The sequence below is a fragment of the Gavia stellata genome, chromosome 4 (genome assembly GCF_030936135.1).
Source record: "Gavia stellata isolate bGavSte3 chromosome 4, bGavSte3.hap2, whole genome shotgun sequence".
Classification (NCBI taxonomy): Eukaryota; Metazoa; Chordata; class Aves; order Gaviiformes; family Gaviidae; genus Gavia; species Gavia stellata.
The window spans coordinates 2,171,946-2,189,767 of NC_082597.1; the positions used below are offsets into that span (position 1 = coordinate 2,171,946).

Below are 17,822 nucleotides of genomic sequence, written 5' to 3' on the forward strand. Positions count from 1 at the left end.
GCACGCGGCTCTGCCCCAGCACGCTGCAGCGCCGGCGGGGAGGCGCGGATGGGTCCTCCTCCCTCCAACCTGCCTCTCCCCGGATGAGGAGGAGGAGGCAGGAGCTGGGGAACTCATGAGAGGCTGAGCCACAGGGTCAGCAGGAACAGCTCAGCTGGACCCCCGCAGAGAGGGCAGGGGAGTTTCGGGGTGCCGGAGAAGAAGGGGGATCACCAGCCCCCTTGGGCCACCCCGGCTGCTGTCCCGCTTGCTCCACCGGTGGCATTTCACAGAGCTGGCTCCTAATGAACCCCCTAATTAAGGGATTTGCGCTGTGGCTTGCAGCAAAGTGGTGGTTTCGGGGAGAGGCAGGCGCTGGTGGGAGGGGGGTGATAACACGCTCTTTTTGGCTATTTTAAGGCAATTTTGGTGGGGTTTGAAGTTGTGCAAAGGCCTCTAGCCCTGCATAGGGAGGTTGAGAGGGGTCCCCCCCAGTCTCCCCAGCCCCAGGGCCGGCACGGTGATGCTGGCAGTGTGTCAAACCTGCCGAGGGAGGGTTCCCTCGTGCAGGTCCAGGCAGAGCTCTGCTGCCTGGAGCTGATGTGCTCCGTGCTGATGGAGACCTGAATCAGCCGTGACACCTCTTCCGGGCTCCCCAAGAACGGCCCTGCGGCCCCCGGGGCAGCTGACGTGGTCGTGCATCAGGTGAGCGGTGCCATGAGTCCTGCCCTGGTTAGTCAGGGGTTAACCCCGAGGCTGAGTGAGGGTTAACCATGTTGTAATGTCCTGCTTTCATCTTTACTCATCTCTTACAGCAGGTAGTACAGCAGGGTTCAGAGGCAAATGACGATGAGGGCGATGTCTCTGTCCACCTGTCTGTCCATCCTACCACCCATCTATCCATTTATCTGTTCATCCATTCATGCATATATCTACCCATCCATCTATCCATCCACCCAGCCACCCAACCATCCATCCATCCACCCAGCCACCCAACCATCCATCCATATGTCCATCTATCCAAGTTCTCATCCATCCATCTGTCCATCCATCCATCCATCCATCCCACCAACCAACCATCCACCCAGCCACCCATCCATGTGTGCATTCATCCACCCAACTACATTATCATCCATCCATTCATCTGTCCATCCACCCATACATCCAGTTGCCCGACCCAGTCAACTAGCCATCCATACCTCCAACCATCTGTCCATGCATCTGTCCATCCATCCATGCATTCCCATTACCATCCATCTACCTGTCCCTCCAACCATCCATCTCTCTCTCCTATGTGCCCATAACTGCCAAGTGACCTTCTCCAGCTGGGCCAAGGAGCTAATGGACCAGACGACCAGGTTCCACAGCAGAAGATAGTTTGACTTTCTCAGCTACAGGAAAATGGCACCAGTTTACCCCAGTTCAACCCAGTGAGGAATTAGAGCTGTGGGATTAGGAGGGAAGGCCACAAAACAGAAGGCAACCCATGGGACAACTGAGGAACACATGGGAAATGGGGCCTCCAGGTGGGACAAAGTCTGAGAGGGGATCACCGTCTCAAGGAAAAACTCATCTGGAAAAAACTCTGGGCACATTAAACGCTGCAGTTGCAGGGAGGAATCGGCCAAGCCGTGCCGGGAACCTGTCTGGCGAGAGGCACGGCACTACTCGCCCTGCGAGCGCGTTTCGGGGAGGGGAGGTCCTGGCAGCTCCTCTTGTGCAACGAGCTGCTCTCTAATTGTCTGTCTAATTGCCCACGCTTGCTGTTCTGCTCCAGATTTAATAAGATCGAATCAAAATTGCTGTGAAAAAGCCCCGGGCAGCCAAGCAAGGAGCCAAGAGGAGGGGGAGCTGGCTCGAACCCAGCTGGGAGAAGCAAACACCATCAGATAACCGGGAGTTTTCAAAGCCCGGGAGGATTAAGGTGTTTGTTCAAGCTACAGGGGCAGTTGTTTGAGCTCCAAAATGAGGGTGGGCTGGGTGGGGGGACCCTGGGTCACTTCGCTAAGGACAGAGGGGTTGCTCCGTGCTGGGTGCTGAGTGAAGCTGGAAACTGCTGGGGGTTTTGCTTCCCCATGACCAGCACCCATTGTCAGCACCCATCACCTCCCAATCACCAGCACCCACTGTCAGCACCCGTGACCTCCCCATGACCAGCACCCATTGCCTCCCATGTTAGCAGCAGTCTTTGGGAGAAGGTCAAGGAAGCTTTGATTTTGACTGCACTTAACTGTGCCCTCGTTAGCATGGCGGGATAATTAACCTAATAAAACTTCCTACTGGCCCATAAAATCCCATGGTTTATGGCCAAGTCCTATTTACGGCATCCGAGATGGGCCGTGGGGTAGGACGGGAAAGTAGCGAAGCCACCATGGTGGGAGGCAGGAGCACACAGCTGCTGGCTGACGGGTATTTTGGCAGCCAATTTTCCTGGGATGTCTCCAACCGGAGCTGTAAGGGTCGATGCTTTGACGAAGGAGGGTGCAAGCAGCCAACATTAAAGCCTCACGCAACGTTTTCCAGGCAGCATCGCTCCACTCAACCTCAGCGTCTGGCTTTGAGCGGTCTGATCCAGGTAACGGCTAAAAAAAAACCCCAAACCAGATGGTTAAAAGCACCCAGTTGGATTATCCCCAGCCTGCGCGGCTCATAACGCAAGCCCAGATGTGCGCAGATGTGTGCAGTGATGTCTGGGTTTGCATTTGCAGACGAGGAGGCGGGGGGAGGCTGACGAATTCGTGGAAAAAGAGAAAGTTGGAGGTGGAGAGGGAAACCGCTCCGACAGGGAAACCTCCACGGGGCCCTGTGCCCCCGCGCGAGCCCAGACGTGCTGAGGCCGGCCGGTCCCGTGAGCGTCCATAGGGATGTGGATGAAGCTGTGCAAAGCCCGGCATAAATTGCATCGGGGTTTAATGTGGAAAACGGGATTTTGGAGATGCTGAGCTAGGGCACGATCCCACAATGGCCATGCGGAGTCTCCAGGGGGTGGCAGCTACTGGGTGTAAAATTTGGGTTTTGATGGCTTGTGTTTTATTTAGACGACGTTTTAAGGGAGGTTTCCAAAGCTGAGGGTGAACTGCGGGGTCTTGCAGGGCAGCTCCCGAAGTCAAGGCTTTTGCAGCCCAAGCAAAGGGACCGTGGTCCCACTTTTGGGCCTGCCAGACGTCACGGAGGAGGGAGGCTGGGATCGGCATGCTGGGGAGGTGCTCGGGACAGGGACGTGCCCTGCTCTGACCCCGACTCTGGGAAGGTCTCGCCTGTAAACCGGGGTGGTGTTGGCTCCGCTCCGCACGTAGTGCCTGAGCTGGGTGGATCCCCAAAGGTAAATACGGGACCAGGGATCTGCTTACCAAAGGCGGAGGTGCCCACGCGTCCGCCGGGCATGGCTGCCTTCCCTTTCCCTGGCCACGACAGGGACATCGCTATGGCCAGGGTGGCTGAGGACATGGGGGCTCAGAGGGGCTTGGGGATGCAGCGCCCGCCCAGGTCCCCCCTCTGCCCTTGGGTATTTCACCCCACTGTGTCCCGGGGTCCCCCCATATGCAGGATGGGGGGTCTTGGCTCAGTGGTTTAGCAGCACAGGCGAGGAGAGGGCTGGCCAAGACCCGATGGAGTTCAGCGCAGGAGGAAACCAGGAAAGCCCGGCTTGTTTAGTCTAGCAAAGTGAGGGCTGAGGCAGCGGACGGCTGCGGTCTGCACATTCCTCCCAAAGAGAGGGAGCAGGGATAGAAACCACCAGGGGTCAGGGGAAATTTAAAGGAAAATTAAGTTTTTGGCTAATTTGCCGTCTGTCGGCTACGGGACGACGAGACGAAGGTTCAGCCCCAGCCTGATGCGTGGGAGGATAATCAGGCTCTCTGCAGGATCTCCCCTCCGTCAAGGATGAGCCGTGTGCCCCAGCAACTCATTAATGCCTTTTTTTTTTTTTTGACAAAAGGAGCCTTTTTTTCCAGCTTGGGAAGGGCTGAGCCTCCTCCTGATCAAAACTCAGCTTCACTTTCAAAGCTCAGCCGTAAACCCTGTCCCTGCAAACTGAGCTGTGCCTTCCCTCCTGAGCAGGGCCCCGCAAGCGCAGCGGGAGACTCAGGGGAGCACAGCCAGCCGGCGTGGAGCCAGGGCTGCTCTCCCCGGGAGCTGCAGCCGTGCCCAGACACCCCCCTAGATGGTCAGGCTGCAGCTTTTTGGGAGGGCTGGGGAGCCCTGACGGTTACGTCACACTGATGATAACCGGGTGCTCCCCACCGCCCCTGGGGAAGCTGCCCTGGTGGAGGGGAGTCTGCCCAGCGGGGTCCCCCTTCCACTCAAGCCTGCTTCTGGTTCATCTAGGAGAGGATTTTAAAGTATTCGCTAAATAGGGACCCTTTCAGTTCTGAGGGATGGTTTCTTTTCCATAGGAAGGAGGTTTCAGTGCCCCAGGAAGGCAGGGATTATCGCCACTGCTCCCTTCTCCCCCACTCACAAAGGAGAGTGATGCAAGCGCTGGAGTGAGTCATGCAGCTGTGCCCTGTTTTACAGCGACCGCCCGTCGCAAATGAAGGGCGGTGGCTGCAGGGGCCCTACACCCCACACAGAGCTGTAAACTGCCGGCTCGTGTCCCACTTGGCTGCAGCAGCGCAAAGAGGAACTGTGACAGAGAAGAGGGTTTTGAATAAAGCCACAGCTACAGCCCTACGCCCGGCGGTAGGCCAGCTGCGTGGGCTCGGAGAAGCGCAGGTACGCGCTTACCTGCTGCCGTCTGGCAGTAGCCACGGCAGGAGCACGTCCCTCCCAGGCAGTGACTCGGACAAGGCAGGCAAGAGGCTGTCAGGAATTTAATCGTACTTGGCAGTTGAAACTGTACAACACATTTACAGAGAACCACACGTTTGTGTCTATGTACACCTTCTTCCCGTTTCCAACATTACTGGCCAAACATGTGACAGGCAATAACCCCTTACAGGCGAGTTATGGCTCCTCAAGCACAGGTTTCAGGTAACGCTTGAGGACGGGTGTCTTGGGATCGCTGTCCTCACCCCGTCACCACCAGTCGAATGACAGGAACAACCTGCTGGTGCTGCTCAAAGCTGTCACCGCTTTGTTTCCTACAACGCTTTGCAGCGCAGTTACCAAGCTGGCATCTCTCACACGAATCTTTGGACCGCTAGAACATGGCAGTGTCGCCGTTACAAGTATATACAACCACTAACTCTTCCATCCTTACACCTCATAAGCTTCAAACGCTTTCTTTTCTCTACCTTTCTACCACATGCAATAACCCCTTGGTTGCCTCCAGTCCTGCCTCCCTGTGGAAGGCACTTCATTTCCAAAAGGCAACAGTAACAAGAAAAATCTACCTTCACTCCCTGCTATTCCCCTCTAGCTGCTGCTCCTCTTCCCTCCCCAAACCCTTTGCAACGTGCCTAAAACCTTCCTAAACCCCATTAGCAATGCAGTTCTCTTTCAGTAGCCCAGAGTGCTCACGAGCCGTTTACGTCGCTCATCGTAACAGGGTACGTTGAGCGTCTCCTCCCAGCCACCGGCTCCTAACGCTGTGGCTCGCCTGTGCTCCGCAGAACTGTGGAGTGACGTGAGAAACGGTACATACACGCGCACCTCAGAGCAAGGAGGATCGAATACTTGAAAGGAAATGCCAAGTCTGAACAACAGCAACAAAAATACAAAAGTAAAAAAAAAGAAAAAAAGGAAAAACAAGGAAAACCAAGAAAACCCCAAACAAACTTGAAACAAAACAACTAATAAAAAATTTAAATATCTGGCAGGTTACAAGAGTGAAAATGAGGAATGTACAAAGGACACACTAAGATGAAAGATTCCAGTAGGTAAATTGAGAACCTGTTGAACCTGGGGTCTGTTTTTTTTTTTTCCTCCTTTTTTATAATGAAAAGTGGCATGGATTATGATAACCATACGCCGCAAAACATGCTCTGTACAAGGCAAGACGAAAACGGGAATTCAGCTTTTGAGCCCACTTTAAAAGGACCCTTGCGGCGTTGATCCAAAACCCCTGCAAAGGGAGGTGCTGCCGGGCTCGCGGTGACGGCCCAAACTTCTGCTTTAGCTTTACTGTTTTCCAGCCTCAAACACCCCGTGCGGAAATCTTTCAGAAACCAAAGCATGCTCTTCAAATCTGCCACGAGCAGTCAAAAGCACGAGGGCTTCCGAATAACTCACAGCATTAAAACCAGGTTCAAAGTGGCCACGTTTGTAAAAACAGACTCCAGTTCAACAGTGTTAACTGTGTACCAGTAGCTGCCATTACAACATAAAAAAAAAAAAAAATTCTGTTCAGTAGAGTGAATCCAATCATGCTCACATTACAAGAAAAATGTACACGTTATTTATAAATAAACAGTCTTCCACTGTAGCTGAGCTCCTCTTTACACTAGCGTTTCTTTCCGCTTGCCACTTAGCTGCTTCTCCCTCGTTTTTCTGTGCCCAGACGGTGTTCTGTGTGTTTTCACGCCCTTGGCTTCCTCGGAGTCCAGGACGGAGCCACACTCAGATGTGCTTTCGTCTAGCTCCATCTCGGTTATGCCAGACATGGCAGACTGCCTCTTCTGGGCTTTGACGTTGGGCGCGGAGGGGTTGTTCTCCTCCGACTCTTCGCTCAGCTCTGGTAGCTCCTTCAGCTCGGCTGCAGCAGTAGTCCGCTGGAAGGGAGCGATGGCGGTTCGGATGCAATTAACCCATTGCTGCTTGTGGAAGACATCATTGGCCTGCAGCGTGTGGGACTGGCCTGGGGAGGGATCTTGGAAACGGACTCTGAAGATATTTTTAGCTGAAGATAAACATAGGAAAAAGCAGATCAGTTCCTAGCTCAATATTTAGAGATTCCATTGCTAGACAAGCGACCTGGCCTGCCCTGCTCTGCTTCAGGGAAAGCGTTCAAAACCCCATTAAAAAAAAACCCCAAAGCCCACAATGGAGCAGAGACATGTTGAAATAGATGTTTTCTAATCTGAGCACCAACTGCAAAGCGCCATATATAAGTTTATGGCCACCAAATATAAAACTGCAAAGCCCAGCAGTGACAGTCTAAAGGTGGACGTTAACGTATGTCACATGTCTGCTACCCAAAAAGAACCTCAGTCCATGGGGATCTATGCCCGGGTGTAATCTTTCCTCACCAACAGATTCCCAAGCAGATGAGAGCTGGTTTGGTCCGTACCTTTATCTGAATTGCCAAAAGCTCCTCGGAAGGATCCTCCCATTTTCACATCACCATCCTGCAGGTCTTCGAGGAGCAGCTCCTGGACGGGGATCGGCTGCCTGTACACTTGGTAGGCCTGACGCTCATTGCGAGTCACCGGCCGGGTCAAAACCAGGATGTCTTGGAAGAGGAAGACATAGAGTTTCTGAAAGGGAAAACACATTTGAATATGACCAAAGCATTTTACTCTGTATTCAAAGTGGTTACACATCGACTGGGATTCACGGCCACGATATCTGATGTTTCACCCATGTTAACTTTCTGACAGTTTCCTGTTACAGCAACGTAAGGCCCTGGCAGTGGTGGCACAGACCAGACTTACATCAGCAAGTTTATTATTTTAACGACCCTTAAAAAGTGAATTATGATTTACAGATGGCAAGAATAGGATGATTAGAAGCAGTATCTTTTGTGACAATACAAAATACTTCAGGTATACGGAAGTGTAATGGCCAATTTAAACAAAAAAACTCCCTAACCAACAAAAAAATAAAGAAAACAGAAAAAGTTTGATGTTTAAAACAAGATTACTCCTGCAAGCCAGAACAAAAGGCAGCAAACCCTCAAGTAGAGCAGGGTCTTTCAGCACTGCGGCAGTGGGAGATAAACTTACGGCAGTTCATCTCAAAGCCAAACAGGCTTTTGCAGGAACACTTTTGTTTGGAAGAATTGTGCACCAGCGCTCATAATGGGGAATGTCAGAGCACCTGAAAGTAAACAGCCGGCAGGAAATCCCTTTTGATGGAGTGCTTGGGCACAGAGCACACTTTCTATGGTAATTTTGTGCTAATTATTTTCCAGCTTCTGAAGGCCAATTGTAAAGCTGTCAGCAGGAAACTTTCCCTTACACCCTGAAATGCAGACTGCCATCAGGTGCTTTCTCTTCAGCTTTTTAAATTTAGCTAATTGTCTAAACTAACCCAAAGGATGGAAAGGCTCCTGGTCCTTGCATGACAGACGAATGGTTTTAACTACCTCGGAGGGAAGGTTTTCAAACCTGAGAATTAATTACTGTGAACATGAGGGACTTACATGTCCATTTTTATTCTTCAGCTCCCCATGGCACAGTAAAGCTTTGCTGCCTTCAATCCTTGGGTCCTTCTGCTTCTCATCCAGGTACTCCAGCTTGTCAATGTAATACTGGCACTCTGACTCCCCCTTCTTCAGGTTGATGTCAGAGAGGACTCCTTGGATTATGGATATCTATAAACGAAAATGTTTACAAATCATTAAATAAGGACCTCTGCTTGTGTATCTTCCCTTTAAGTGCTATTTAAGAACTCCAGATGATGGAATCCATGCGGACTGATCTCTTGCTTGCTTTCACAAAGGGTTACAAGTCACAGATTTGTGGCCACTGAGAAAACCACCCCACGAAATTCCTGAGGGTTTAGGAAAGCTTTCTGAAGCTGCAGAATGACATGCTTATATCAGAACAATGACCGCAAAATCCCTAGTACTTACGGCTTCTTCCAGAATCTGGATATCGGGATGGTCTTTGGGAGTGTGCCTCAGGATCTCTTTCAGGAGCAGTGGGTATTTGACCAGCCGACTTCGAGGAATGTCCAAGAAGCTCCAAAGGTCTAGCTTGCGGCTGAAAGGAGACTCAAGGCAGCGCTGAAGGAAGTCCTGCACTCTCCGGTCCTGCTTCTTCTGATCCAGAAGTGCTTTGGCTGCCAGCTGATTGCTACAGTAACCTTTGTAGGCATGGAGTCGTGGTAACTGCAGGAGAACAGAACAATATTCAGGAGTCAAATTCCATGTAGGAAAAGCAAATCACATTAACATGGCAAACTCGGGGAGTTCTACTTCCCTTACTGAGATACTTTGCTCAATAAAAAAAAGCTAACAGACAATCTTGTATATGTAGCTAGTCTTTTGTGAGGAGAACAAGGGCATCCTGCCTGCAATGCCTTTGAAGTTCAGATGTTTGAGATTAACAGTGATAGCACTATTGAAATCACATTAGTGAGAAACAGTCCAGAAGATATAGACATTTCAAACATAAATCAGCAAATAATTGCAGTCACACTAGTGTAAGTCTCCAGGGTGAAATCGTGGCCCATTACGGCTGACAGAGTCCCATTGTTTTCAGTGTAGCCAGGATTTCCGTTTCAATCTTTTGCTCAAGGCCACAAAAGCCCACAGCTTTTCAGCTTCTAGCTTTAAACGTTCTTTAAGCGCATTTTTAGCCTACTGTCTCTAAGTTATGTACTCACCCACTTCACAAGAATGGGCCCAATCTGCTCCACTGTTCCATCTGGTTTTGTTGCTTCTCCTAAACTTGCCAACAAGTCTGGAATTGAAACACAAAAATAGAAATTGCAACAATGCCCCAGTAAATGGTTCTAACATGAGAAAGCATAGAGTTTAACTCCTAGTCAGCACATTATGTGAAGATGATCCAGTTGTTCTTACCTTCATGCAGAGGAATATAAGAATCCAAGTCCCCAAATATGTGGGTGAGTTCCTCCTCGGACATGATAGAGAGTTTCAGCATGGGATCATGATAGGCCTGTCAAAGAACGCCAGTATTAAAATATATTCAAATCTCCCAAACCCAAAAGTTGACAATTTAAATATGAGGGGATGTATCATGTGCAGGATGGATATGAAGTGAAGCCAACAGAAACAGTAACATTGACTTTCATCGCTAAAAGATTCACCTCTGTATGAGGGCATCAAAGCCTTCAAATGAAAAGGACTTCCCTGCCTGAACTATTCTCATCTGGGGGAGGGATTCCCCAACTAGCTCTGCAGGACTGCAAAGTGCAATCCTTTTTGGCTGGGTTTGTTGCAATCAAACCAGTACTGGTAGCGCTGTAGGGCTGCTCACGTCAACTTTCCAGGCCAGCTTTCAAGCTGTGGATTCTGGGCCTGATAAAGCTGATGCGTAATGTTTAGAGGTGCAAAGAAACTTCATTGTTATCTGTAATATGATTACTGACTGCAGGAAAAAAAACCACTCACCTTTCTGGCAAGCTTCAGGTCTTCGATTAGGTCCTGCTCTCCCCTGGACATTTCGTATATTGCCTGTGAGGATGGGGATAAAGCATCAAGAGTAATTTTTAATTCCAGTCTTCCCCTGAAAGGGCCTTTCAGCTCACATAATGTATATCCTGTCTCTGCAGCTTGAATAGGCGGTTTTGCCATCTGAATTGCTGTATGCCACCTGGCCATGACAACCTCAAGTAAATCTGCCGGCTTTCCCAGCTCCGAGAAAGCAACATTACTTACAACTGTGTGAAAGCTCTGACGCTCATGCACAAGCCAAATTAAATATTAGCGCCTTTTAAATCACTGCTTTTACACAGGCAAGTACGCAAAAAACAAAACCCAGAAAACCACAGAGGTCAAATCCCAGGCGTCTTTTAGTCAGCTTCTGTGTTGTCATTAGAAGATTTGTCTAAGAACTACAGGAAAAAGGCAAGCCAAGGCCTTGTTATTTGGCTTTCAACCAATTGTCAAGAGCTTTAAGAGAAAGACAGCTGGCTTTACAAGGAACCTGACTTTGGGTCTGCTGCAAAGCAACCAGAGTGGCTGGGTCTCGAATTTCAGAAATGCTGAGCACCCCCACGGAAAGAGTTTGGCATCTCTGAAGGGTCAAACTGGGGAGATGAACTCCCTAGTGACTCAAGAGAGAGAAGCCTACCTTTTCCCATGCCTAATGCAGAAATAAATCTAGCAGTTTAGAAATGAAGGTGCGTAGGAAGATAAAGTCCCCCACAGATGCTCGTTATTCCCTTCCCCGCCAAGGAAATAGCACAAGCCAAGGCCTCGGCTGCCTTTCTCAGTCCTGCTGTTTAACAGACAGCCTACCTCCTGGCGCTTAATTTCTTTGGTGCTCAGGGACTCTTTCATGCTGACATCTAACATCTCAGACCAAAGTACGCTGTTTCTTCTTTTAGGAGGTGTAGGAGCAGCAGATCTGCTGCTACATGACTTCTGGGCACAGCCAGGAGACTTGCTGTCACTGCGAAGGGCAAATGACTGTAGGGATTAAAAAATAAAAAAAAAAAAAAATATGTAGAGCCACATTTCAGAAGTACAGAAGTATTACAGTATTATCCATACCCCTCCCAATCCTTCATCTTCCTCTGTTGTACAGGGCAGGAAAACACACCCAGACACTTTTCCTCAGCAAAAGGAACACTTTAATCAAGCTGCTGAGAAAGCCCCGAGAGCCCAGAGCTTGGCAAGCTTTTCCATGCGTCTCCCCCTGCACTGATCCAGCAGCAGTGCTTGGGAGGAGGATGGGCAGGTAAAGCTTGGGTCTATTTCCAAGGTATGAGGAAGTAAATAAACTAGGATCATAATTCTACCTATAACAGGGCTAATCACGAGCCTCTTGAACTTTGCTCTCGTAATTTATAATGTTACCAAAACCCAGACACAGATGCACTCTTATCTGCATGCGTGGAGTATAGTGTTCCTTAGACAACACTTCTCTAACATTATTGAAAGACCGCTGAACAGCGGGGTCAGTTCACATTTAAGCACATGCTCCCACACACATATCTCAAGTACTAGAACAGTTTATCAACTGATTCTCCCTATCTGAATCAGTTTATTTTTTTAACTGCTTAAACCCTCAATAACCTGGTTATCTAGCAAGCTACCTCTGAACTCCTGAGCTCTTCTTCATCCCCAAGTCCCAAACAAGCTTTCTGTCCTTGCGTGAATCATATAGGAGATTTTCAAGAGATACCTTGAAATCCCAGTGCCTGTTTTACCCCCGTACAGCCAGTACCATCCCCATGTCTCTAGACTTCTAGGACTAGAAGGCTCTGCTTTTTACCTGTATTGTCTGCCCAAAGCGCCGAACTGCACCATTTCTTACAGGAGAGATCAAGTTCGCCAGGGATGTGACCCGTGCTAAAGGCCGAACCCGCTTATTGCTTGGCTCCTGTAAATAAAGCAGAGAACAAATTGTACTGGCTGTGACTCCCACTTCATTTCTCAAGCTGCCCAGGCAGGTTTAAAAAGCATGAACCCACTTAAGGAGTGGGAAACACAGCAAAGAGAGTGTTTTGAAGTAACCATTCATCTTAAAAGGAAAGCAGAGGCTGTAAATATTTGTCTGAACTTTAAGGCTGCAATTAAACTGCAGAGACTTTGCCCAGTGTAAAAGAGGCAAGATAACATACACATCAGTCAGAATTCAAATTAGGGCTCAAACAGGGACCGTTACGGTTTGAACATAAATAGACTGAAGCATTTTCCTGCGCAAGGCGAATGACTGTCATCTAAAGATGGAGCTGTGATCTGCTTCTCCATTTTATCATCTTTTCCTTGGTAGAAAGAATGTGTTTTTCCATTTTATTTTGGAGAGAAAAGTAGCAGTCGGAGCCCAGGACAGCCTCAGCAGCTATTCTAACAAATAGCAAATGACCACATGCTGAACATTCCTGCGAGGGACACGCACACATGAAGTGGATAAAGTCTAAAACCTTCAGTTTACAAAGCTTCCTCCCCCTTCTGCTCCCCCTCAGCCCCCACAAGTCATCATAATTTTTCTTACACGTTTTTTAGATTTGAAAGATAGAGCTTCTGCTTTTCTACACCACTAATCCCTGCCGGGAGCCTAGAGTGTTTTCAATTCTACCCTGACCGAAATGCTGCCAAGAAAGAGGAAACGCCCCATGGAAACCTCCTGCTGCTTAAGCTCAGATCAGTTCTTAAAATCATGCTGGCAACCCTACATATTTTAGATCAAAAATATCATGTTGTAAGGACTGTATAGGAAAGGTGTGCACAACGGGACGCCAGGAAGAGATGGACTCGGATCTTAAGGCTAGGAGAAAGGCTAGATGAGGTGCCCTGGTGCTCTTAAACATCTGGCAGACGGTTGGACATGACTCATCATCACAAGGAAGTTTCTTAGCATGAAGTTCAGATGAGTTGATGAAAGCAGCCTCTTTTTTGAGTTCATCTCAGCAGAAATTTTACCGAAGCTTTAGTAGGCATTTTTGGTTAATTACAGTCGTGTCCCTCCTCCTACATTTCAAAACGCTAAAAGGCAAAGACTGAGAAGACTGCTTAGGACAAGCTCTCCGCTTTCTCTACTTCCAGTCTGAGATTGCAAGATAAGGTGCCCAAACTCTTTGCTTCTGTGTAGCAACAGAAGTGACAAATGCTGAAAACAAAAAAGGAGAATAGGAACACACAGAGCTAGATTCCAGTCATGAGACTGAGGAAGCATAAAAGCTACATATGCAAGATCTGATTTCAGCAACATGACCCGAGGAGTGGCCCGTCTCTCTGCCTACACGCAGTGTTAAGCAACAGAGGAGGTTAGCTCACACTGCATTAAGCCTTCGAAGTTGCAGGGGGGAAACATGAAAAGAAGCCATTTATGAGTGATGTAGAACAGAAAGACCTCTTGGCACAGCACAAAGCGTGTTCAAAGCTGTGCTTGAAACGTTTGGGTAATCTCAGAACTATGAGGGTACTATAGAAATGGGGAAAAGCTGTAAAAGAGTGCCCTCAACCCCAGGACCCTGACCCTCAGCCGGGTTTAGGTACAGCACCAGGAACACCGCAGTCGCTTCTTTCCTTTGCCAACCATGAGCCACTGCACTCAAGACCGAGTCAGTCAGGGAAAGGATTATGCAGAAGACTGGAAAGCTAGGCCGGGCTCAAAAGACAACAAGGAAACTTTAATTAATTACAGACGTTTCTGAGCGGAGGAAAAGGATAGGTAATTTACCTCTAGAAAACCACATATCACTGTACTAGAATAAAGGGACACAAGCCAAGAGAAGCTTAAGAAACTGCAGGAATGTAAGCAGAAAATATACAGGCATAAGCCACACACAGCTCTGTCAAGGCCAGCGATATAAATAGCATGGAAAAGAAAAATGTGACACTGAAAATTAATAGCAAGAAACCTCAGTACTTTAGGACTCTTGTACAGTCTTTTGCAGCTCACTGTTAAAGGGTCAACTGCACAGTCTTTCCAGATATGAGATACAATGACACACTATCTGTGCTGAGGGACACGTGTGAATGCCTTCCCAGCACATCTGTGCTAGGCTGAAGTGACACATGCCTACGCACAAGGTCTGGCAGAAGGCATTCCTGCCTCTCTGGGACAGGCGGTACAAAGGGGCTCCCTGGGATTATAAATCGCCACTTTTCAGAACAGTTGATACGTACTGAGACATGTAAAGACAGGCTTGAAGTGAAAAGCACTGCCCTCTTGAACAAGAGGGAGCACGGCTCCTGAGGAGCCCTCCTCTGCTTTGCCAAGGGAGGAATTTTGCACAGCTTGACATGACCAGAGCGCTTTCTGTACATGCGATGTGCTCCCCTGGGGTGTTCGGCCAACAGAAAAACTTGCGTATGCTACAAATTCAGCTTAGCAAAAGGCCCTTTCCCCTCTCTTAAAGAGAAACAAATCCCACTTTCTGTCCTGTGAGCGCTCTTAGACATGAATGGCTTGACTGCCAAAAAAAAGCATCTGTTTCTTCTTCTCCTTCCAACTATATCGTTTGATCCAAGGTAGGAAGGGAGAAAAAAAATTCCTCTCCTTAGAAACTTCACCTTCTCTGAGATCTGCGTTTCAGCTCGGGGTCATGTACTCCACTTACAGTCAAACTCAGTCGCGGTGTAAGCCGAGACTCAGTGCAGTTCATACTACAGATAACTTTGGCTCAGTATTATTTTTTTTTTTTAGTTCTGTACTTGCAAACAATGATTAGCCTGTCTCCACGCTGTATTACTTACAGAAGCCCAGATTAGAATGAAGTCTGCAAAGTTTCTGTAACAAGCTAGTGGTGTTAAGCATTACAGCACTGACAGATAATTAAAACCCCTGCGAGTTCAACAGCACTTCTGCTTCCATTCAGAATTTTTTTTTTTCCAGGGGACTCTTTATTAAAAGTGAATATAAACATATCATAAACATACACACAAAAGCTAAATCGGTGCCTCAGCTGGCAGGCAAGACTTCACGCTAGTGGAATTTCTTCAAGTGCTTCTCTTTTAAGTGCAGGTTAACTCTCCACATTGTGGAAAGATTGCAGCTTGCTGCTCGAAAGAAAACTAGGCTCTACTTTTGAGCAATGAATATTTTCCTCTAGCAGCACACACGCCTACAACCTTTCCCCCTGTGCTAGGTAATAATTAGTGGTTTTTACAAGGATCAGTTACTAGAGAGCAATGTCCTACGTGCCAGTCCCATACCAATGAGTACAAACATGGTGACAAATCTAAAAACCATGCACAGCAAAACTTCTCCTATTAAGCCAAATAAGCAAAACGGGATTTTAGTCACCAGCTCAAATAACTCCTGACAGAAATCATTGCCACCTGACTATACTTTTTTAAGATTCACGTGCAAGGAGCTTGCTGAATCTCAAGTTCTGTTCTGAAAACGGTTGTCTGCACTCAAACCGAACAACCCGGCTCGAGCTTGACCTGTCGGTATGGAGATTACAACCCTCGCCTTTCTCAAATTCAACAGGCTGTTCACGACCAAGGGGGAAATCTAGCCTCGCACTCCGCTGATAACTTCAGCGGCTCTTGATAGCAACTCAGTACCTGGCACTGATACCAGTGTTGGCTTAGGAGTCATTACTCAAGCCCAGACCCAAAGTTTAACTTCAGATACCCAGCGTGCTGGTTATACCCTACAGAAAATACATGTTTTAAGCATTAGAGGCGATTTACTCTCCTTTAAGAGATCTGGTTTATGTTACTTCTCTCCCAGCATCTGGTTTCCTTTTTGCACAACGAGATTGCCCAAGTTTGGCTGTTTTAAAGCCAGGATTTTTAGAGGCTGGCGACTCACTCAGACCGAAGCCCTCAAGCCCCAGAGCTGTCTGGAGCCACCTTTTTTTTTTTCTTTTTCACCTCATCTCACCAGCTAACCTCGGCAATAAAACCCTGCCCAGGGCAGCCGGTCCCTACCTGGCTGCTGAACTTTTGCCTTCTGTCGCAGCAGGAGGCATGCGAGCATCTACCAGGAACGCAATTATTCTCATCTACATAACAACAGATGATAAAAATAACAATACTTCAAAAAAAAAAAAAAAAAAAAAAAAAAAAAAAAAACCAAAAAAAACCAACCCCAAACCAAAAAACCCACCCTCAAAACCCCAACCAACCCCAATGATTTTTTTTTTTTTTTCCAGTTCATGCAGCAAACAAACGCCCTAACTAGGAAAAATCCTGTCAGTGGAAAGAACGCACAGAACAGGCGGTTTTTTAACGAAAATCCCGCTGGGAGGAGGGGGGCAGGTGAGGCGCCGGGCTCGGATTCGGGTCCCTGGTCCCACTCCTCCAGGACAACCCCCCTCCAGGGGCTATGAAGTTGTCGTTTCTTTTTAAAGCGGTTTTTTGTTTGTTTTTTTTTTTTAAATCGCTGCCTGCACCTCACGCCGGCTCTCAGCGGGCAGCGCAGCCGGCTCGTCGCCTCCCCTCAGGCGCGGAGAACGGGAAGGTGGGGGGGGGCTCCCAAACCCACCACTTTCCCCCCCTTTTTCCCCCTCTCCAACCCCGCTCCTCCTCACCTCCTGCTCCCTGAAGGACTGGTTCTGCGCGTCGATCACCCGGATAGTCCTTTTGATGGGCAGCAGCCCCCCGAGCTCGTCGTGAGCCACCATGGCCGCAGTCCGCGGCGTCCCCCTCCCTCCACGGCCGCCGCCGCCGCCGCCTCAGCCCGCGCTCATCCCCGCTCTGAGCCCACCGCCGCGCCGCGCCCCAACCTCACCGGCGGGGGCGGGGCTACCGTTACGACCACGCCCCTCCAGACACAAACCACGCCCACTGGTCATTAGCCCCGCCCCCTGCCCCAGAGGCAGGGTGCCCGGGAGCGAGGAGCGTGTGGGCCCCTTTCTCAGCCCTCATTTCTTTCTAAAACTCCCCCAAAATGGGACCTCTGAGAGCCTCTACTTTAAGGCTACGCGATGCAAGCACCCACTGAGGGTCATGGGGACTGTTTCATCACACCCCACCATGGAAAGTGGTTTGAAAAGCATGGGGCTTTCGCTATTTGCGCTGAAAAGAGACAAAGCCAAATGTATATTTCGGTTTTTGGGATTCTTCCCCTTTTTGCTGGCACTCGCAGCGCTGGGGCCTGCCACCGCCTACGGCTGCCTTGCAAGCATGGTGGTGGGATGCGCTCCTCCTGACGGCAGCTCTCGTTGCCACCGCTGGAGCATAAATCATTTGCCGCCACAAGTTGGGTTTTTTTTACTGGCTTCAGCCTTCCTTGCTCAAAAAAAAAAAAAAAATTTCTTGTCTAGACCTGTGCTTTTAAGTCTGCTCTCAGCTTTAAAGGTTGTGCTGGCATGGCTTTGTTAGCCAGGGGCTGGGCTGAGCCTCTCCCCCTCTTCTAACAGGAGAGCCTGTCCCAGCAGGCCTGGCCATAGATGCAAAGGGTTTGTATTTTTTGTTTGTTTGTTCAAGTCATATTATTCCTGGCACTGCTACAAATCTCCAAAATAAAAGGTCTCTTGTACTGGTAAAAATAAACTGAGTTTATTTGGTGATAGGAGGGCAGCTGTGTTGCTGCCTACCTATGCTAACCAACCTTCTTCTGGGAGGAGGTAAATTTGGGGTGGCCAGGAGTAGCGCAGGGTCCCCGCCGAGCTGGTCCCTGGCTCCCACGTGGCTGCTGCGGGTCAGG

The 17,822-nt window shown here is 49.0% G+C and overlaps 1 protein-coding gene across 1 annotated transcript; it reads right to left on the minus strand.

Annotated features, from left to right (window-relative positions):
• Positions 1 to 4,794: 4,794 nt before the first annotated feature.
• Positions 4,795 to 16,803, minus strand: NET1 (neuroepithelial cell transforming 1). The gene is made up of 10 exons (XM_059816106.1): positions 16,705 to 16,803; positions 11,988 to 12,095; positions 11,009 to 11,179; positions 10,160 to 10,222; positions 9,608 to 9,704; positions 9,409 to 9,485; positions 8,654 to 8,911; positions 8,222 to 8,392; positions 7,148 to 7,334; positions 4,795 to 6,757 (listed from the first exon to the last, which is right to left on the minus strand). Exons 1-10 carry the CDS (start codon positions 16,795 to 16,797, stop codon positions 6,357 to 6,359), a joined length of 1,626 nt encoding a protein of 541 aa, XP_059672089.1. The 5' UTR covers positions 16,798 to 16,803; the 3' UTR covers positions 4,795 to 6,356.
• Between the last annotated feature and the right edge of the window lie 1,019 nt (positions 16,804 to 17,822).